Source organism: Urocitellus parryii, chromosome 1, assembly GCF_045843805.1.
Source record: "Urocitellus parryii isolate mUroPar1 chromosome 1, mUroPar1.hap1, whole genome shotgun sequence".
Lineage (NCBI taxonomy): Eukaryota > Metazoa > Chordata > Mammalia > Rodentia > Sciuridae > Urocitellus > Urocitellus parryii.
In genome coordinates, this window is record NC_135531.1 from 163,722,869 (window position 1) to 163,734,959 (window position 12,091).

General features: G+C 43.0%; 1 protein-coding gene across 1 annotated transcript in view; it reads right to left on the reverse strand.

Annotated features, from left to right (window-relative positions):
• Positions 1–11,251, reverse strand: part of LOC144256678 (uncharacterized) — a 76,369-nt gene extending 65,118 nt beyond the window's left edge. The window contains exon 1 of the mRNA XM_077802080.1: positions 10,683–11,251. Coding sequence (XP_077658206.1) covers positions 10,683–11,251 — 569 coding nt within the window. The remainder of the gene's footprint in view (positions 1–10,682) is intronic.
• Positions 11,252–12,091: the final 840 nt, after the last annotated feature.

Genomic DNA, 12,091 nt, shown 5'->3' on the forward strand with positions numbered 1-12,091 from the left:
GATCAAATGGTGGTTCCATTCCCAGCTTTCCAAGAAATCTCCATACTGCTTTCCAAATTGGCTGCACCAATTTGCAGTCCCACCAGCAATGAACAAGAGTGCCCTTTTCCCCACATCCTCTCCAGCACTTATTGTTGTTTGACTTCCTAATGGCTGCCAATCTTACTGGAGTGAGATGGTATCTTAGGGTAGTTTTGATTTGCATTTCTCTGACTGCTAGCGATGGTGAGCATTTTTTCATGTACTTATTGATTGATTGTATGTCCTCTTCTGAGAAGTGTCTGTTCAGGTCCTTTGCCCATTTATTGATTGGGTTACTTGTTGTCTTATTGTCTAATTTTTTGAGTTCTTTGTATATTCTGGTTATTAGGGCTCTATCTGAAGTGTGTGGAGTAAAGATTTGTTCCCAGGATGTAGGCTCCCTGTTTATCTCTCTTATTGTTTCTTTTGCTGAGAAAAAACTTTTTAGTTTGAGTAAGTCCCATTTGTTGATTCTAGTTGTTAACTCTTGCGCTATGGGTGTCCTATTGAGGAATTTGGAGCCTGCTCCCACAGTATGTAGATCATAACCAACTTTTTCTTCTATCAGATGCCGTGTCTCTGATTTAATATCAAGCTCCTTGATCCATTTTGAGTTAACTTTTGTGCAAGGCGAGAGATAGGGATTCAGATTCATTTTGATGCAAATGGATTTCCAGTTTTCCCAGCACCATTTGTTGAAGATGCTATCCTTCCTCCATTGCATGCTTTTAGCCCCTTTATCAAATATAAGATAGTTGTAGTTTTGTGGATTGGTTACTGTGTCCTCTATTCTATACCATTGGTCCACCCGCCTGTTTTGGTACCAGTACCATGCTGTTTTCGTTACTATTGCTCTGTAGTATAGTTTGAAGTCTGGTATCGCTATACCGCCTGATTCACACTTCCTGCTTAGTATTGTTTTTGCTATTCTGGGTCTTTTATTATTCCATATGAATTTCATGATTCTTTTATCTATTTCTACAAGAAATGCAGCCGGGATTTTGATTGGCATTGCATTGAACTTATAGAGAACTTTTGGTAATATCGCCATTTTGATGATGTTGGATCTGCCTATCCATGAGCAGGGTATATTTTTCCATCTTCTAAGGTCTTCTTCTATGTCTTTCTTTAGGGTTTTGTAATTTTCATTGTATAAATCTTTCACCTCTTTTGTTAGGTTGATTCCCAAGTATTTTATTTTTTGGGGGGATATTGTGAATGGAGTAGTTGTCCTCATTTCCGTTTCAGAGGATTTGTCGCTGATATACAGGAATGCCTTTGATTTATGCGTGTTGATTTTATATCCTGCCACTTTGCTGAATTCATTTATTAGCTCTAATAGCTTCTCTGTAGACCCTTTTGGGTCTGCTAGGTATAGAATCATATCATCTGCAAATAGTGATAATTTAAGTTCTTCTTTTCCAATTTTTATCCCTTTAATTTCTTTCGTCTGTCTAATTGCTCTTGCCAGTGTTTCGAGGACTATGTTGAACAGAAGTGGTGAGAGAGGGCATCCCTGTCTTGTACCAGATCTTAGAGGGAATGCCTTCAATTTTTCTCCATTCAGAATGATGCTGGCCTGTGGCTTATCATATATTGCTTTTACAATGTTGAGGTATGATCCTGTTATCCCTAATTTTTCTAGAGTTTTGAACATAAAGGGATGCTGTACTTTGTCGAATGCTTTTTCTGCGTCTATCGAGACTATCATATGGTTCTTATTTTTTAGTCTATTGATGTGGTGGATAACATTTATTGATTTCCGTATATTGAACCAGCCTTGCATCCCATGGATGAATCCTACTTGATCATGGTGTATAATTTTTTTGATATGTATTTGAATCCGGTTCGCCAGAATTTTATTGAGAATTTTTGCGTCAAGGTTCATTAGAGATATTGGTCTGTAGTTTTCTTTCTTTGAAGTGTCTTTGTCTGGTTTCGGAATCAGGGTGATGTTGGCCTCGTAGAATGAATTTGGAAGTTCTCCCTCTTTTTCTATTTCCTGAAATAGCTTGAAAAGTATTGGTGTTAGTTCCTCTTTAAAGGTTTTGTAAAACTCTGCTGTATACCCATCCGGTCCTGGTCTTTTCTTAGTTGGTAGTCTTTTGATGGTTTCTTCTATTTCTTCTATTGTTATTGGTCTGTTTAGGTTGTCTATATCCTCCTGGTTCAATCTGGGCAGATCGTAAGACTTAAGGAATTTATCTATGCCTTCACTATCTTCTATTTTATTGGAGTATAAGGCTTCAAAATAGTCTCTGATTATCTTCTGTATTTCTGAAGTGTCTGTTGTGATATTGCCTTTTTCATCCCGTATGCTAGTAATCTGGGTTCTCTCTCTTCTTCTCTTCGTTAGCATGGCTAAGGGTCTGTCAATTTTATTTATTTTTTCAAAGAACCAGCTTTTAGTTTTGTCAATTTTTTCAATTGTTTCTTTTGTTTCAATTTCATTAATTTCAGCTCTGATTTTGATTATTTCTTGCCTTCTACTTCTTTTGCTGTTGTTTTGCTCCTCTTTTTCTAGGATTTTGAGATGAAGTATGAGATCATTTATTTGTTGGTTTTTTCTTTTTTTGAGGAATGAACTCCAAGCAATGAATTTTCCTCTTAGGACTGCTTTCAATGTGTCCCATAGATTCCGATATGTTGTGTCCGTGTTTTCATTTAACTCTAGGAATTTTTTAATTTCCTCCTTGATGTCTTCAATAACCCATATGTCACTCAGCAACCTGTTGTTCATTCTCCAAGTGATGCTTGATTTTTCCTTTCTTCTTTTATCATTGATTTTCAGTTTCATTCCATTATGATCAGATAAGATGCATGGTATTATCTCTACCCCTTTATATTGTCTAAGAGTTGCCCTGTGACATAATATATGGTCTATTTTTGAGAAGGTTCCATGTGCTGCTGAAAAAAAAGTGTAACTACTTGATGTTGGGTGGTAAAGTCTATATATGTCAATTAAGTCTAGGTTATTAATTGTGTTGTTGAGTTCTATAGTTTCCTTGTTTAACTTTTGTTTGGAAGATCTGTCCAGTGGTGAGAGAGGTGTGTTGAAGTCTCCCATGATGATTGTATGGTGGTCTATCAGACTCTTGAACTTGAGAAGAGTTTGCTGGATGAACACCGCTGCACCATTATTTGGGGCATATATATTTATGATTGTTATGTCTTGTTGGTTTATGGTTCCCTTGAGCAGTATGAAGTGTCCTTCTTTATCCCTTTTGATTAGCTTTGGCTTGAAATCTATTTTATTAGATATGAGTATGGACACGCCTGCTTGTTTCCGCTGTCCATATGAGTGGTATGATTTTTCCCAACCTTTCACCTTCAGTCTATGGATATATTTTTCTATCAGATGCGTCTCCTGTAGACAGCATATTGTTGGGTCTTGTTTTGTGATCCATTCTACTAGCCTGTGTCTCTTAATTGGTGAGTTTAAGCCATTGACATTTAGGGTTATTATTGAGATATGGTTTGTACTTCTATCCATATTTGTTTGTTAATGTTACTAAACCTGATTTGTTATCCTCTTTGACTACTTTCTCCCCTTTACTGTCCTACCTCCCATTGTTGGTTTTCAATGTTATTTTCCATTTCCTCTTCCTGCAATGTTTTGCCAAGGATTTTTTGAAGAGATGGTTTTCTAGCTGTGAATTCTTTTAACTTTTGTTTATCATGGAAGGTTTTAATTTCATCTTCTAACCTGAAGCTTAATTTTGCCGGATACACGATTCTTGGTTGGAACCCATTTTCTTTCAGTGTTTGAAATATGTTATTCCAGGATCTTCTAGCTTTCAGAGTCTGTGTTGAGAGATCAGCTGTTATCCTGATTGGTTTACCCCTAAATGTAATCTGCTTCCTTTCCCTTGTAGCTTTTAAAATTCTTTCCTTATTCTGTATGTTGGACATCTTCACTATAATGTGTCTAGGTGTGGATCTCTTATGGTTTTGTACATTCGGCGTCCTGTAGGCTTCTAGGATTTGGGATTCTGTCTCATTCTTCAAGTCTGGGAAGTTTTCTCGTATTATTTCATTGAATAGGCTGTGTATTCCTCTGGTTTGGAGCTCTGTGCCTTCCTGTATCCCAATGACTCTTAAATTTGGTCTTTTGATATTGTCCCATATTTCTTGGATGTTCTGTTCATGGTTTCTTAGTAGACTTGCTGAGCTGTCTATGTTCTTTTCCAGTTGAAATACTTTGTCTTCATTGTCTGATGTTCTCTCTTCTAAGTGATCTACTCTGCTGGTAGTATTCTCAATTGAGTTTTTAAGTTGGTTTATTTTTTCCTGCAATTCTAGTATTTCTATTTGTTTGTTTTTTATTTCCTCTATCTCCCTGTGAAATTGATCTTTTACTTCCTGGATTTGTTTGTCAATGTGATCTTTCATTATCTGATTTTGCTGTCTCATGTCTTCCTTGAGACTCCAGATCATCTGAAGCATGTATATCCTGATCTCTCTATCTGACATTCCATCTGTTGCACCTATTACCTCTTCTAAAGTTGAGTTGACCTGCATTGCCTGTGGTCCTTTCTTTCCTTGTCGTTTCATACTGCTGGCGTTTCTTTCTGCTTGGTGAAACTGTTGTGTTTTGAAATTTTCCCTCTATTTATTTATATTGCTCTTGTATAGTTGAATAATCACCCTTGCAGGGCATTTAGTGGCTGTGATCCTCCTCCAATTGGTGTGATCCGTCTACCACGCTGGGAGGCCCTAGGTCTGCTCTGCTGGTCGGTCAAAGGTCCGCCTACCCAGCAGGTACGAGGGGCACCTCTATCACTCCGCAGGTTGCTGGGCCTAACCTCCCGATGGGTCAAAGGTTCCCCTAGCTTGCAGGGGGCTGCTCCCGGAGCGAGAGCTAGGCCTCCCGGGGGAGCCCGGATGGTGGAGGCCGACTGCCGGTTCAGGCGGGGTGGGCCAAGCCGCACTGGGTGCCGGCGGCTTGCAAACGCGGCTGGTATCAGCAGGACTTAACTCCTGCACCCGCTGCGGGGGCACCTTTATCGCCGAGTAGCTGCGGTCGCGTGGTTGGGACCCGGGCGGGTGGGGCCGCTTCTCCCAGGGCGAGAGCTGGGCCTCCCGGGGGAGCCCGGATGGCGGAGGACTGCCGGTTCAGGCGGGGCGGGCCAAGCCGCTCCGGGATCCCGCGGGTTGCAAAGGTGGCTGGCGTCTGCAGGACTTAACTTCTGCACCCGCCGCCGGTTCGGGCGGGGCGGGCCAAGCCGCTCAGGGTTCCCGCGAGTTGCAAAGGTGGCTGGCGTCTGCAGGACTTAACTTCTGCACCCACCACGAGGGCACCTTTATTGCCGAGTAGCTGTGGCTGCCTGGTTAGGAACCGGGCGGGTGGGGCCGCTTTTCCCTGGGCGACAGCTAGGCCTCCCGGGGGAGCCCGTATGGTGGAGGACTGCCGGTTCGGGCGGGGCTGGCCAAGCCGCTCAGGGATCCCGCGGGTTGCAAAGGCGGTTGGCGTCTGCAGGACTTAACTTCTGCACCCGCCGCCGCTTGGGCAGGGCGGGCCAAGCCGCTCAGGGTTCCCGCGGGTTGCAAAGGCGGCTGGCGTCTGCAGGATTTAACTTCTGCACCCGCCACGTGGGCACCTTTATTGCCGAGTAGCTGTGGCTGCCTGGTTAGGAACCGGGCCAGTGGGGCCGCTTTTCCCAGGGCGAGAGTTAGGCCTCCCGGGGGAGCCTGTATGTCGGAGGACTGCCGGTTCCGGCGGGGCGGGCCAAGCCACTCAGGGATCCCGTGGGTTGCAAAGGTGGCTGGCGTCTGCAGGACTTAACTTCTGCACCCACCAGGAGGGCACCTTTATCTCCAAGTAGCTGAGGCCACCTGGTTAGAAACTGGGCGGGTGGGGCCGCTTCTCCCGGGGCGAAAGCTAGGCCTCCCGGGGGAGCCCGTATGGCGGAGGACTGCCGGTTCGGGCGGGGCGGGCCAAGCCGCCCAGGGATCCCGCGGGTTGCAAAGGTGGCTGGCGTCTGCAGGACTTAACTTCTGCACCCGCCACGTGGGCACCTTTATTGCCGAGTAGCTGTGGCTGCCTGGTTAGGAACCGGGCGGGTGGGGCCGCTTTTCCCAGGGCCAGAGCTAGGCCTCCCGGGGGAGCCTGTATGTCGGAGGACTGCCGGTTCCGGCGGGGCGGGCCAAGCCACTCAGGGATCCCGCGGGTTGCAAAGGTGGCTGGCGTCTGCAGGACTTAACTTCTGCACCCACCACGAGGGCACCTTTATCTCCAAGTAGCTGAGGCCACCTGGTTAGAAACCGGGCGGGTGGGGCCGCTTCTCCCGGGGCGAGAGCTAGGCCTCCCGGGGGAGCCCGTATGGCGGAGGACTGCCGGTTCGGGCGGGGCGGGCCAAGCCGCCCAGGGATCCTGCGGGTTGCAAAGGCGGTTGGCGTCCGCAGGACTTAACTTCTGCACCCGCCGGTTCGGGCGGGGCGGGCTAAGCCGCTCAGGGTTCCCGCGGGTTGCAAAGGCGGCTGGCGTCTACAGGACTTAACTTCTGCACTCGCCACGTGGGCACCTTTATCGCTGAGTAGCTGTGGCTGCCAGGTTAGGAAGCGGGCGGGTGGGGCCGCTTCTCCCAGGGCGAGAGCTAGGCCTCCCGGGGGAGCCCGTATGGCGGAGGACTGCCGGTTCGGGCGGGGCGGGCCAAGCCACTCAGGGTTCCCGGGGGTTGCAAAGGTGGCTGGCGTCTACAGGACTTAACTTCTGCACCCGCCACGTGGGCACCTTTATCGCTGAGTAGCTGTGGCTGCCAGGTTAGGAAGCGGGCGGGTGGGGCCGCTTCTCCCAGGGCGAGAGCTAGGCCTCCAGGGGGAGCCGCCTGCCGGAGCGGCTGATGGTTGGGGGACTAGACCTCTGTGCCCGCGTGGCCTTCCAAGATCCACTTCTCTGGGGCAACCTGTCACTTCGAGTAAACCTACCAGTTCACGGCAGCTCTCCTCTTAAGGAAGTTATGGTAGAAGTTCCTCCGTAGCTAGGCTGCAGCTGTTTCGATGAGTCTTTCATATCCCGTTAAAGTGGAGACGTTGGAGACGCTGCTTCCTCGCCGGCCGCCATGTTGGATTCCTGATTGCCCTTTCAATAGGCATATAATCTAATACCTCTATATTATCACATCCTACTTCATAAAATCTCAAATAATTATTATTATTTTGACTCTTAAACTTGAGAAGAGTTTGATTGATAAACATAGATGCTCCATTTTGGGGGGTATATATATTTATAATTGTTATGTCTTTTTGATGTATGTTTCCCTGAAGCAGTAAGAAATGTCCATCTTTATTCCTTTTGATTAACTTTGGCTTGAAGTCTATTTTGTTTGATACAAACATGGAAATCGCTGCTTGTTTACACAGATGATGTGAATAATATATTTTATCCCAACCTTTCATCTTCAGTCTGTGTATGTCTTTTCCTGTGAGATGAGTCTCTGGAAAGAAGCATATTATTGGGTCTTCTTTAAAAATCCAATCTACCAGTCTATGACTTTTGACTGGTGAACTTAGGCCATTGACATTCAGAGTTATTATTGAGACATGGTTTGTATTTCTGGTCATTTTTGTTTATTTTGGTATTTAACTTGACTTGGATTCTCCTTTGTTTGGTGTTTCCTTTATTATAGTTCTTCCATTTGCAGATTTTATTGTTGCTTTTTACTTCCTCCTTGTAGAATATTTTGCCAAGAATTTTCTATTGTGGAGGCTTTCTTGCTGTAAATGCTTTAACTTTTGTTTATCAAGGAAGGTTTTTATTTTGTCATCAAATATAAAGCTTAATTTTGCTGGCTATGAGATTCTTGGTTGGCATACATTATATTTTAGAACTTGGTATATGTTGTTCCAGGATCTCTGCCCACCCCAGCGCCCTGTGACCAGCAACCTGGAGAGAGGCACCCCATGCTAGGTTCTTTATTTACCAAAGCATGGCTCCACAACCCAACATTAGGTTACACATAGGCTTGAGGCCACCATCACCATGAAACTGAGATATCACCATTTCTATCAAGGAACAACAATAAGGACCTGGTAAGACATCACCAAGGTTCCTGTGGTCTTGGACACACTAGAGGTATCTCTACCAGGGGTGCTAACAGTTATCCTGTTGCTGACGTGAAAGGGAGTCTTGCATGGGGTTGCCTCTCTCTTATTTCTCCTACTAAAAGCCAATTTCTTATGATTGCCCTTTCACTAGCCATATAATCTAATATCTCTATGTTATCACATCCTACCTCATAAACATCTCAGCCAAACCTCACCCTCTCTTCTACCATTAGAAACTATAAACCATTCCACAAACCTATTGACTATATGGTATAAGATAACCAAACTCATCATTTATGGTTATAGTGACAAAACTATTAATATAAAAATAGAAGCTTAATGATCTAGGGCTGCACATTGGGTACATTGAGCACTGTAATATTGATCTCCCCCTTAAAGGTGAGGTATTGGTAACCTATAGAGATATTATAAGACAATAGGGCAGAAGCTGTAATACATCACATCTATGGTGCAAGAGAGGAAGTCACATAGACATCATGAAAAAACAAGGGAGGAAAGTGCCCCAAACAAACCAAGATACCACAACAATAGAATCCATAGATAGCACCATAGATGATGTATAAGAGAAGGAATTTGGAATATACATAACTAAAATGACCTGGGAATTAAAGAACAATGTAAGTGAGCAGATATAGGCAAAAACCAATTACTCCAGCAAAGACCAGTTACTCCAGATAAGAGCACAAATACATGCAACCATCAATCACACCAACAAAGAGATAAGAGAGCAAATACAGGTAGCAAGAGATTACTTCAAGAAAGAGATAGAGATTCTGAAAAACAAACAAACAAACAAAAAGAAACCCTTGAAATTAAAGAAACAATAAGCCAACTAAAAAAACTCAATAGTCAGCATCAACAACAGACTAGATCACTTGGAAGACAGAACCTCAGACAATAAAGAAAAAATATACAATCTTGAAAAGTTGGCCTCACAGTGGAGATAGTAAAAAACCATGAACAGAATATCCAAGAATTATGAGATACCATCAAAAGACCAAATTTAAGATTTATTGAGATAGAGGAAGCTTCACAGATTCAAATCAAAGGAATGCACAATCTCTTCAATGAAATAATATCAGAAAATTTCCCAAGCATAAAAATGAATTGGAAAATCAAATACAATAGACCAAATATACAAAATTACAACATATCTACACTAAGACACATTACAATGAAAATGCCCAGCCTACAGAATAAAGATAGAATTTTAAAGGCCGCAAGAGAAAAAAAATGAAATTACATATAAGGAAGACCAATTCAGATCTCAGCAGATTTTTCAACCCAGATCCTCAAAGCCAGGAGATCCTGGAACAACTTATTACCAGTTTTGAACTTGATTTAGTTTCTCCTTTGATTGGCTTTTTGTTTAGTGTATTTTTGCCCTATGCTGGTTTTCACTTTTTTTTTTTTTTATTTCAACCTCATGGTATATGTTGCTGAGAATGTACTGTACTGCAGGCTTTCTAGTTGTGTATTATTTTATTTTTTTGTTTATAATGGAAGGTTTTTATTTTATCTTCAAATATGAAACTTAATGTTTTTGGATATAAGATTCTTGGTTGGCACCCATTTTCTTTTGGAGTTGGTATATGTTGTTCCAGGAACTCCTAGCATTGAGGCTGTGGGTTGATAAATCAAATGAGATCCAAAATAGTTTCCCCCATAGGAAATTTCATAATTTTCTCTTGCAGCCTTTAAAATTTCATCCTAATTCTCTGTTAGGTATTTGTGCATTCATATGGGTGTTATAATTTTGTTCATTTGGGGATCCTGAAAGACTCTTGTATTTTACTTTTCATTTCATTTCTCAGTTTGCAGAAATTTTCTGGTATTACTTCACTGAAAATATCATGTGTTCCTTTGATTTGTATATCTATGCCTTCTTCTACACTGATAAATCTTACATTTTGTTTTTTTTTTCATATTGTCCCATAATTCTTGAAATTTCTGTTTATGGTTTCTTACCACCATCTCTTTGTGGTCAATTTTATTTTCAAGATTATAGAATTTCGGTTTGATTTCATTTCATAATCTCTCTTTATTGAAGTGATATTTTACCTCCTGAAATTTGTCTCTGATTTCACTCTTTCCATCATACTTCCTCTGACATCAGCTTAACTGAGCACATTCTGAACTTCTTCTCTGATATTTCTTCCACTGTGTTGTCAATGGATTCTGTTTTTCTAGCATCTTTCTTTCTCTGGGGAACTTTGTTCCCTTGTTTTTTCATGTTGTTCATGTGGCTTCTCATACTGTGGATCTGAGGCAGCACAGTTTCTACCCTATAGACTTATATTATCCCCTAAATTTTTCGGTATCTCATCTTTAAGAAGGAGATCAATATCATCAGCACCCAATGCAAATGCTATCTAGCCTTAAACCTAAGAGCTCTTACTAAATGGCCACACTTTTGTCACAATAAACAGAAATGGTGTGATAAATTGTAGTTTACAATATAAATAGTATGTTTGCAAAACGGTTTACACCTCATTAGCAGAGAGATTCTGTTTAGGAGACTGTGTGCATATCATTAATAAACTTCCCTTTTGATTCAAATCCTCCACTATTTGCTTTTCCTTGGGTTCACCCACTTTCCCAGCTGTCTCAGCCAAGCATCATGTACCTCTTTGTTCCTCAGGGTGTAGATGAGAGGGTTCAACAGGGGTGTGACCACAGTGTAGAAGAAGGTGAAAAACTTGTCATTCTTTGAAGCAAAGTTGCTCTTAGGGTCAGTGTACACCATGGCCACTGTCCCATAAAACATGAAGACCATGAGGAAGTGGAAGCAGCAGGTGGAAAGGGCTTTCATCCGCCCCTCTTCTGACTTCATGCTCCTCACAGCCTGAGCTATGCAGCCATAGGAAGCCAGGATCAGCCCAACAGGGATCATGGTGAAGATGACAGCCGATATGGTCATCTGCCACTCATTGGTGGTGTTGTCTCCACAGGCCAGGTGCATGAGGACAGGCATCTCCCACAGAAAGCGATACAGGAAGTGATGGGGGCAGAAAAGCAGCTGGAAGGTGATGGAAGATTGGAACAGAGATACTATCATACCAGACAGCCAGGCTAAGAAAACCAGCTTCCAACAGAGTGGACGGTGCATGAAGACAGTGTAGCGCAGGGGCTGGCAGACAGCAATGTGGTGGTAAAAGGCCATCTCCACCAGTGGCACGCCTTCTGGGGCTTCAACACAGAGGAACACACTCAGCTAGGTGACACACCCTGTATAGGTGATGCTCTTTTCCAGCCCCCACAGGTGGGACAACATCTGGGGCACAGAGGCTGTGGTTAAGCAGAGATCCAAGAAGGAAAGATTGCCAAGAAATAAGTACATGGGGGTGTGGAAATGGGGGTCCATGCAGGATAGCAGTACAATGCTGGAGTTCCCGAGGATAGTCATGGTGAACAAGAGGATTACAACCCAGAAGAGCGTCCTTTCCAGCTGTGGCCACTCAGAGATCCCAAGCTGGACGAAGGCAACAGGGTAGCTATGGTTGGTCCTCCCTGTGGTTTTTGTCATCAGGGTTCGAACATAATGGTAAGCAAGATTTTTTGTACAAAATTTGTAGAAAGACTCTACTGCCATTTATTTGGAGAGGACAATGGGATGCAATGACTTTCTTATAAATGTCTGTTTAAACCAAGGTGGTTTTGCAGCACCTTTTGTAACTCTTCTATAAAATCTGCATCCCTTGCATTTCCAGTTGAAAACCTTACATGGTCACCTTAGAATACTTACATGCTCTTTCCAGATTATACACTCAGCCATGTTTATACATGGAATTAAAAGTGGAAAAGTTTAACTTTCATTTATCTATTTTTTCATCCCAAAGAATCAGATATTATTTAGCATTATATAGTGAAATTAATAGAATTGCATGGGCTATAGATTATCCAAGAACCAATAGTCCTGTGCCCCCAGTATAATCTTTAGTACCGTTCTCTGAGTGATTGAAGCAGTACCTGGGCATAGAAGAGATATCAATATTTAAGGAGT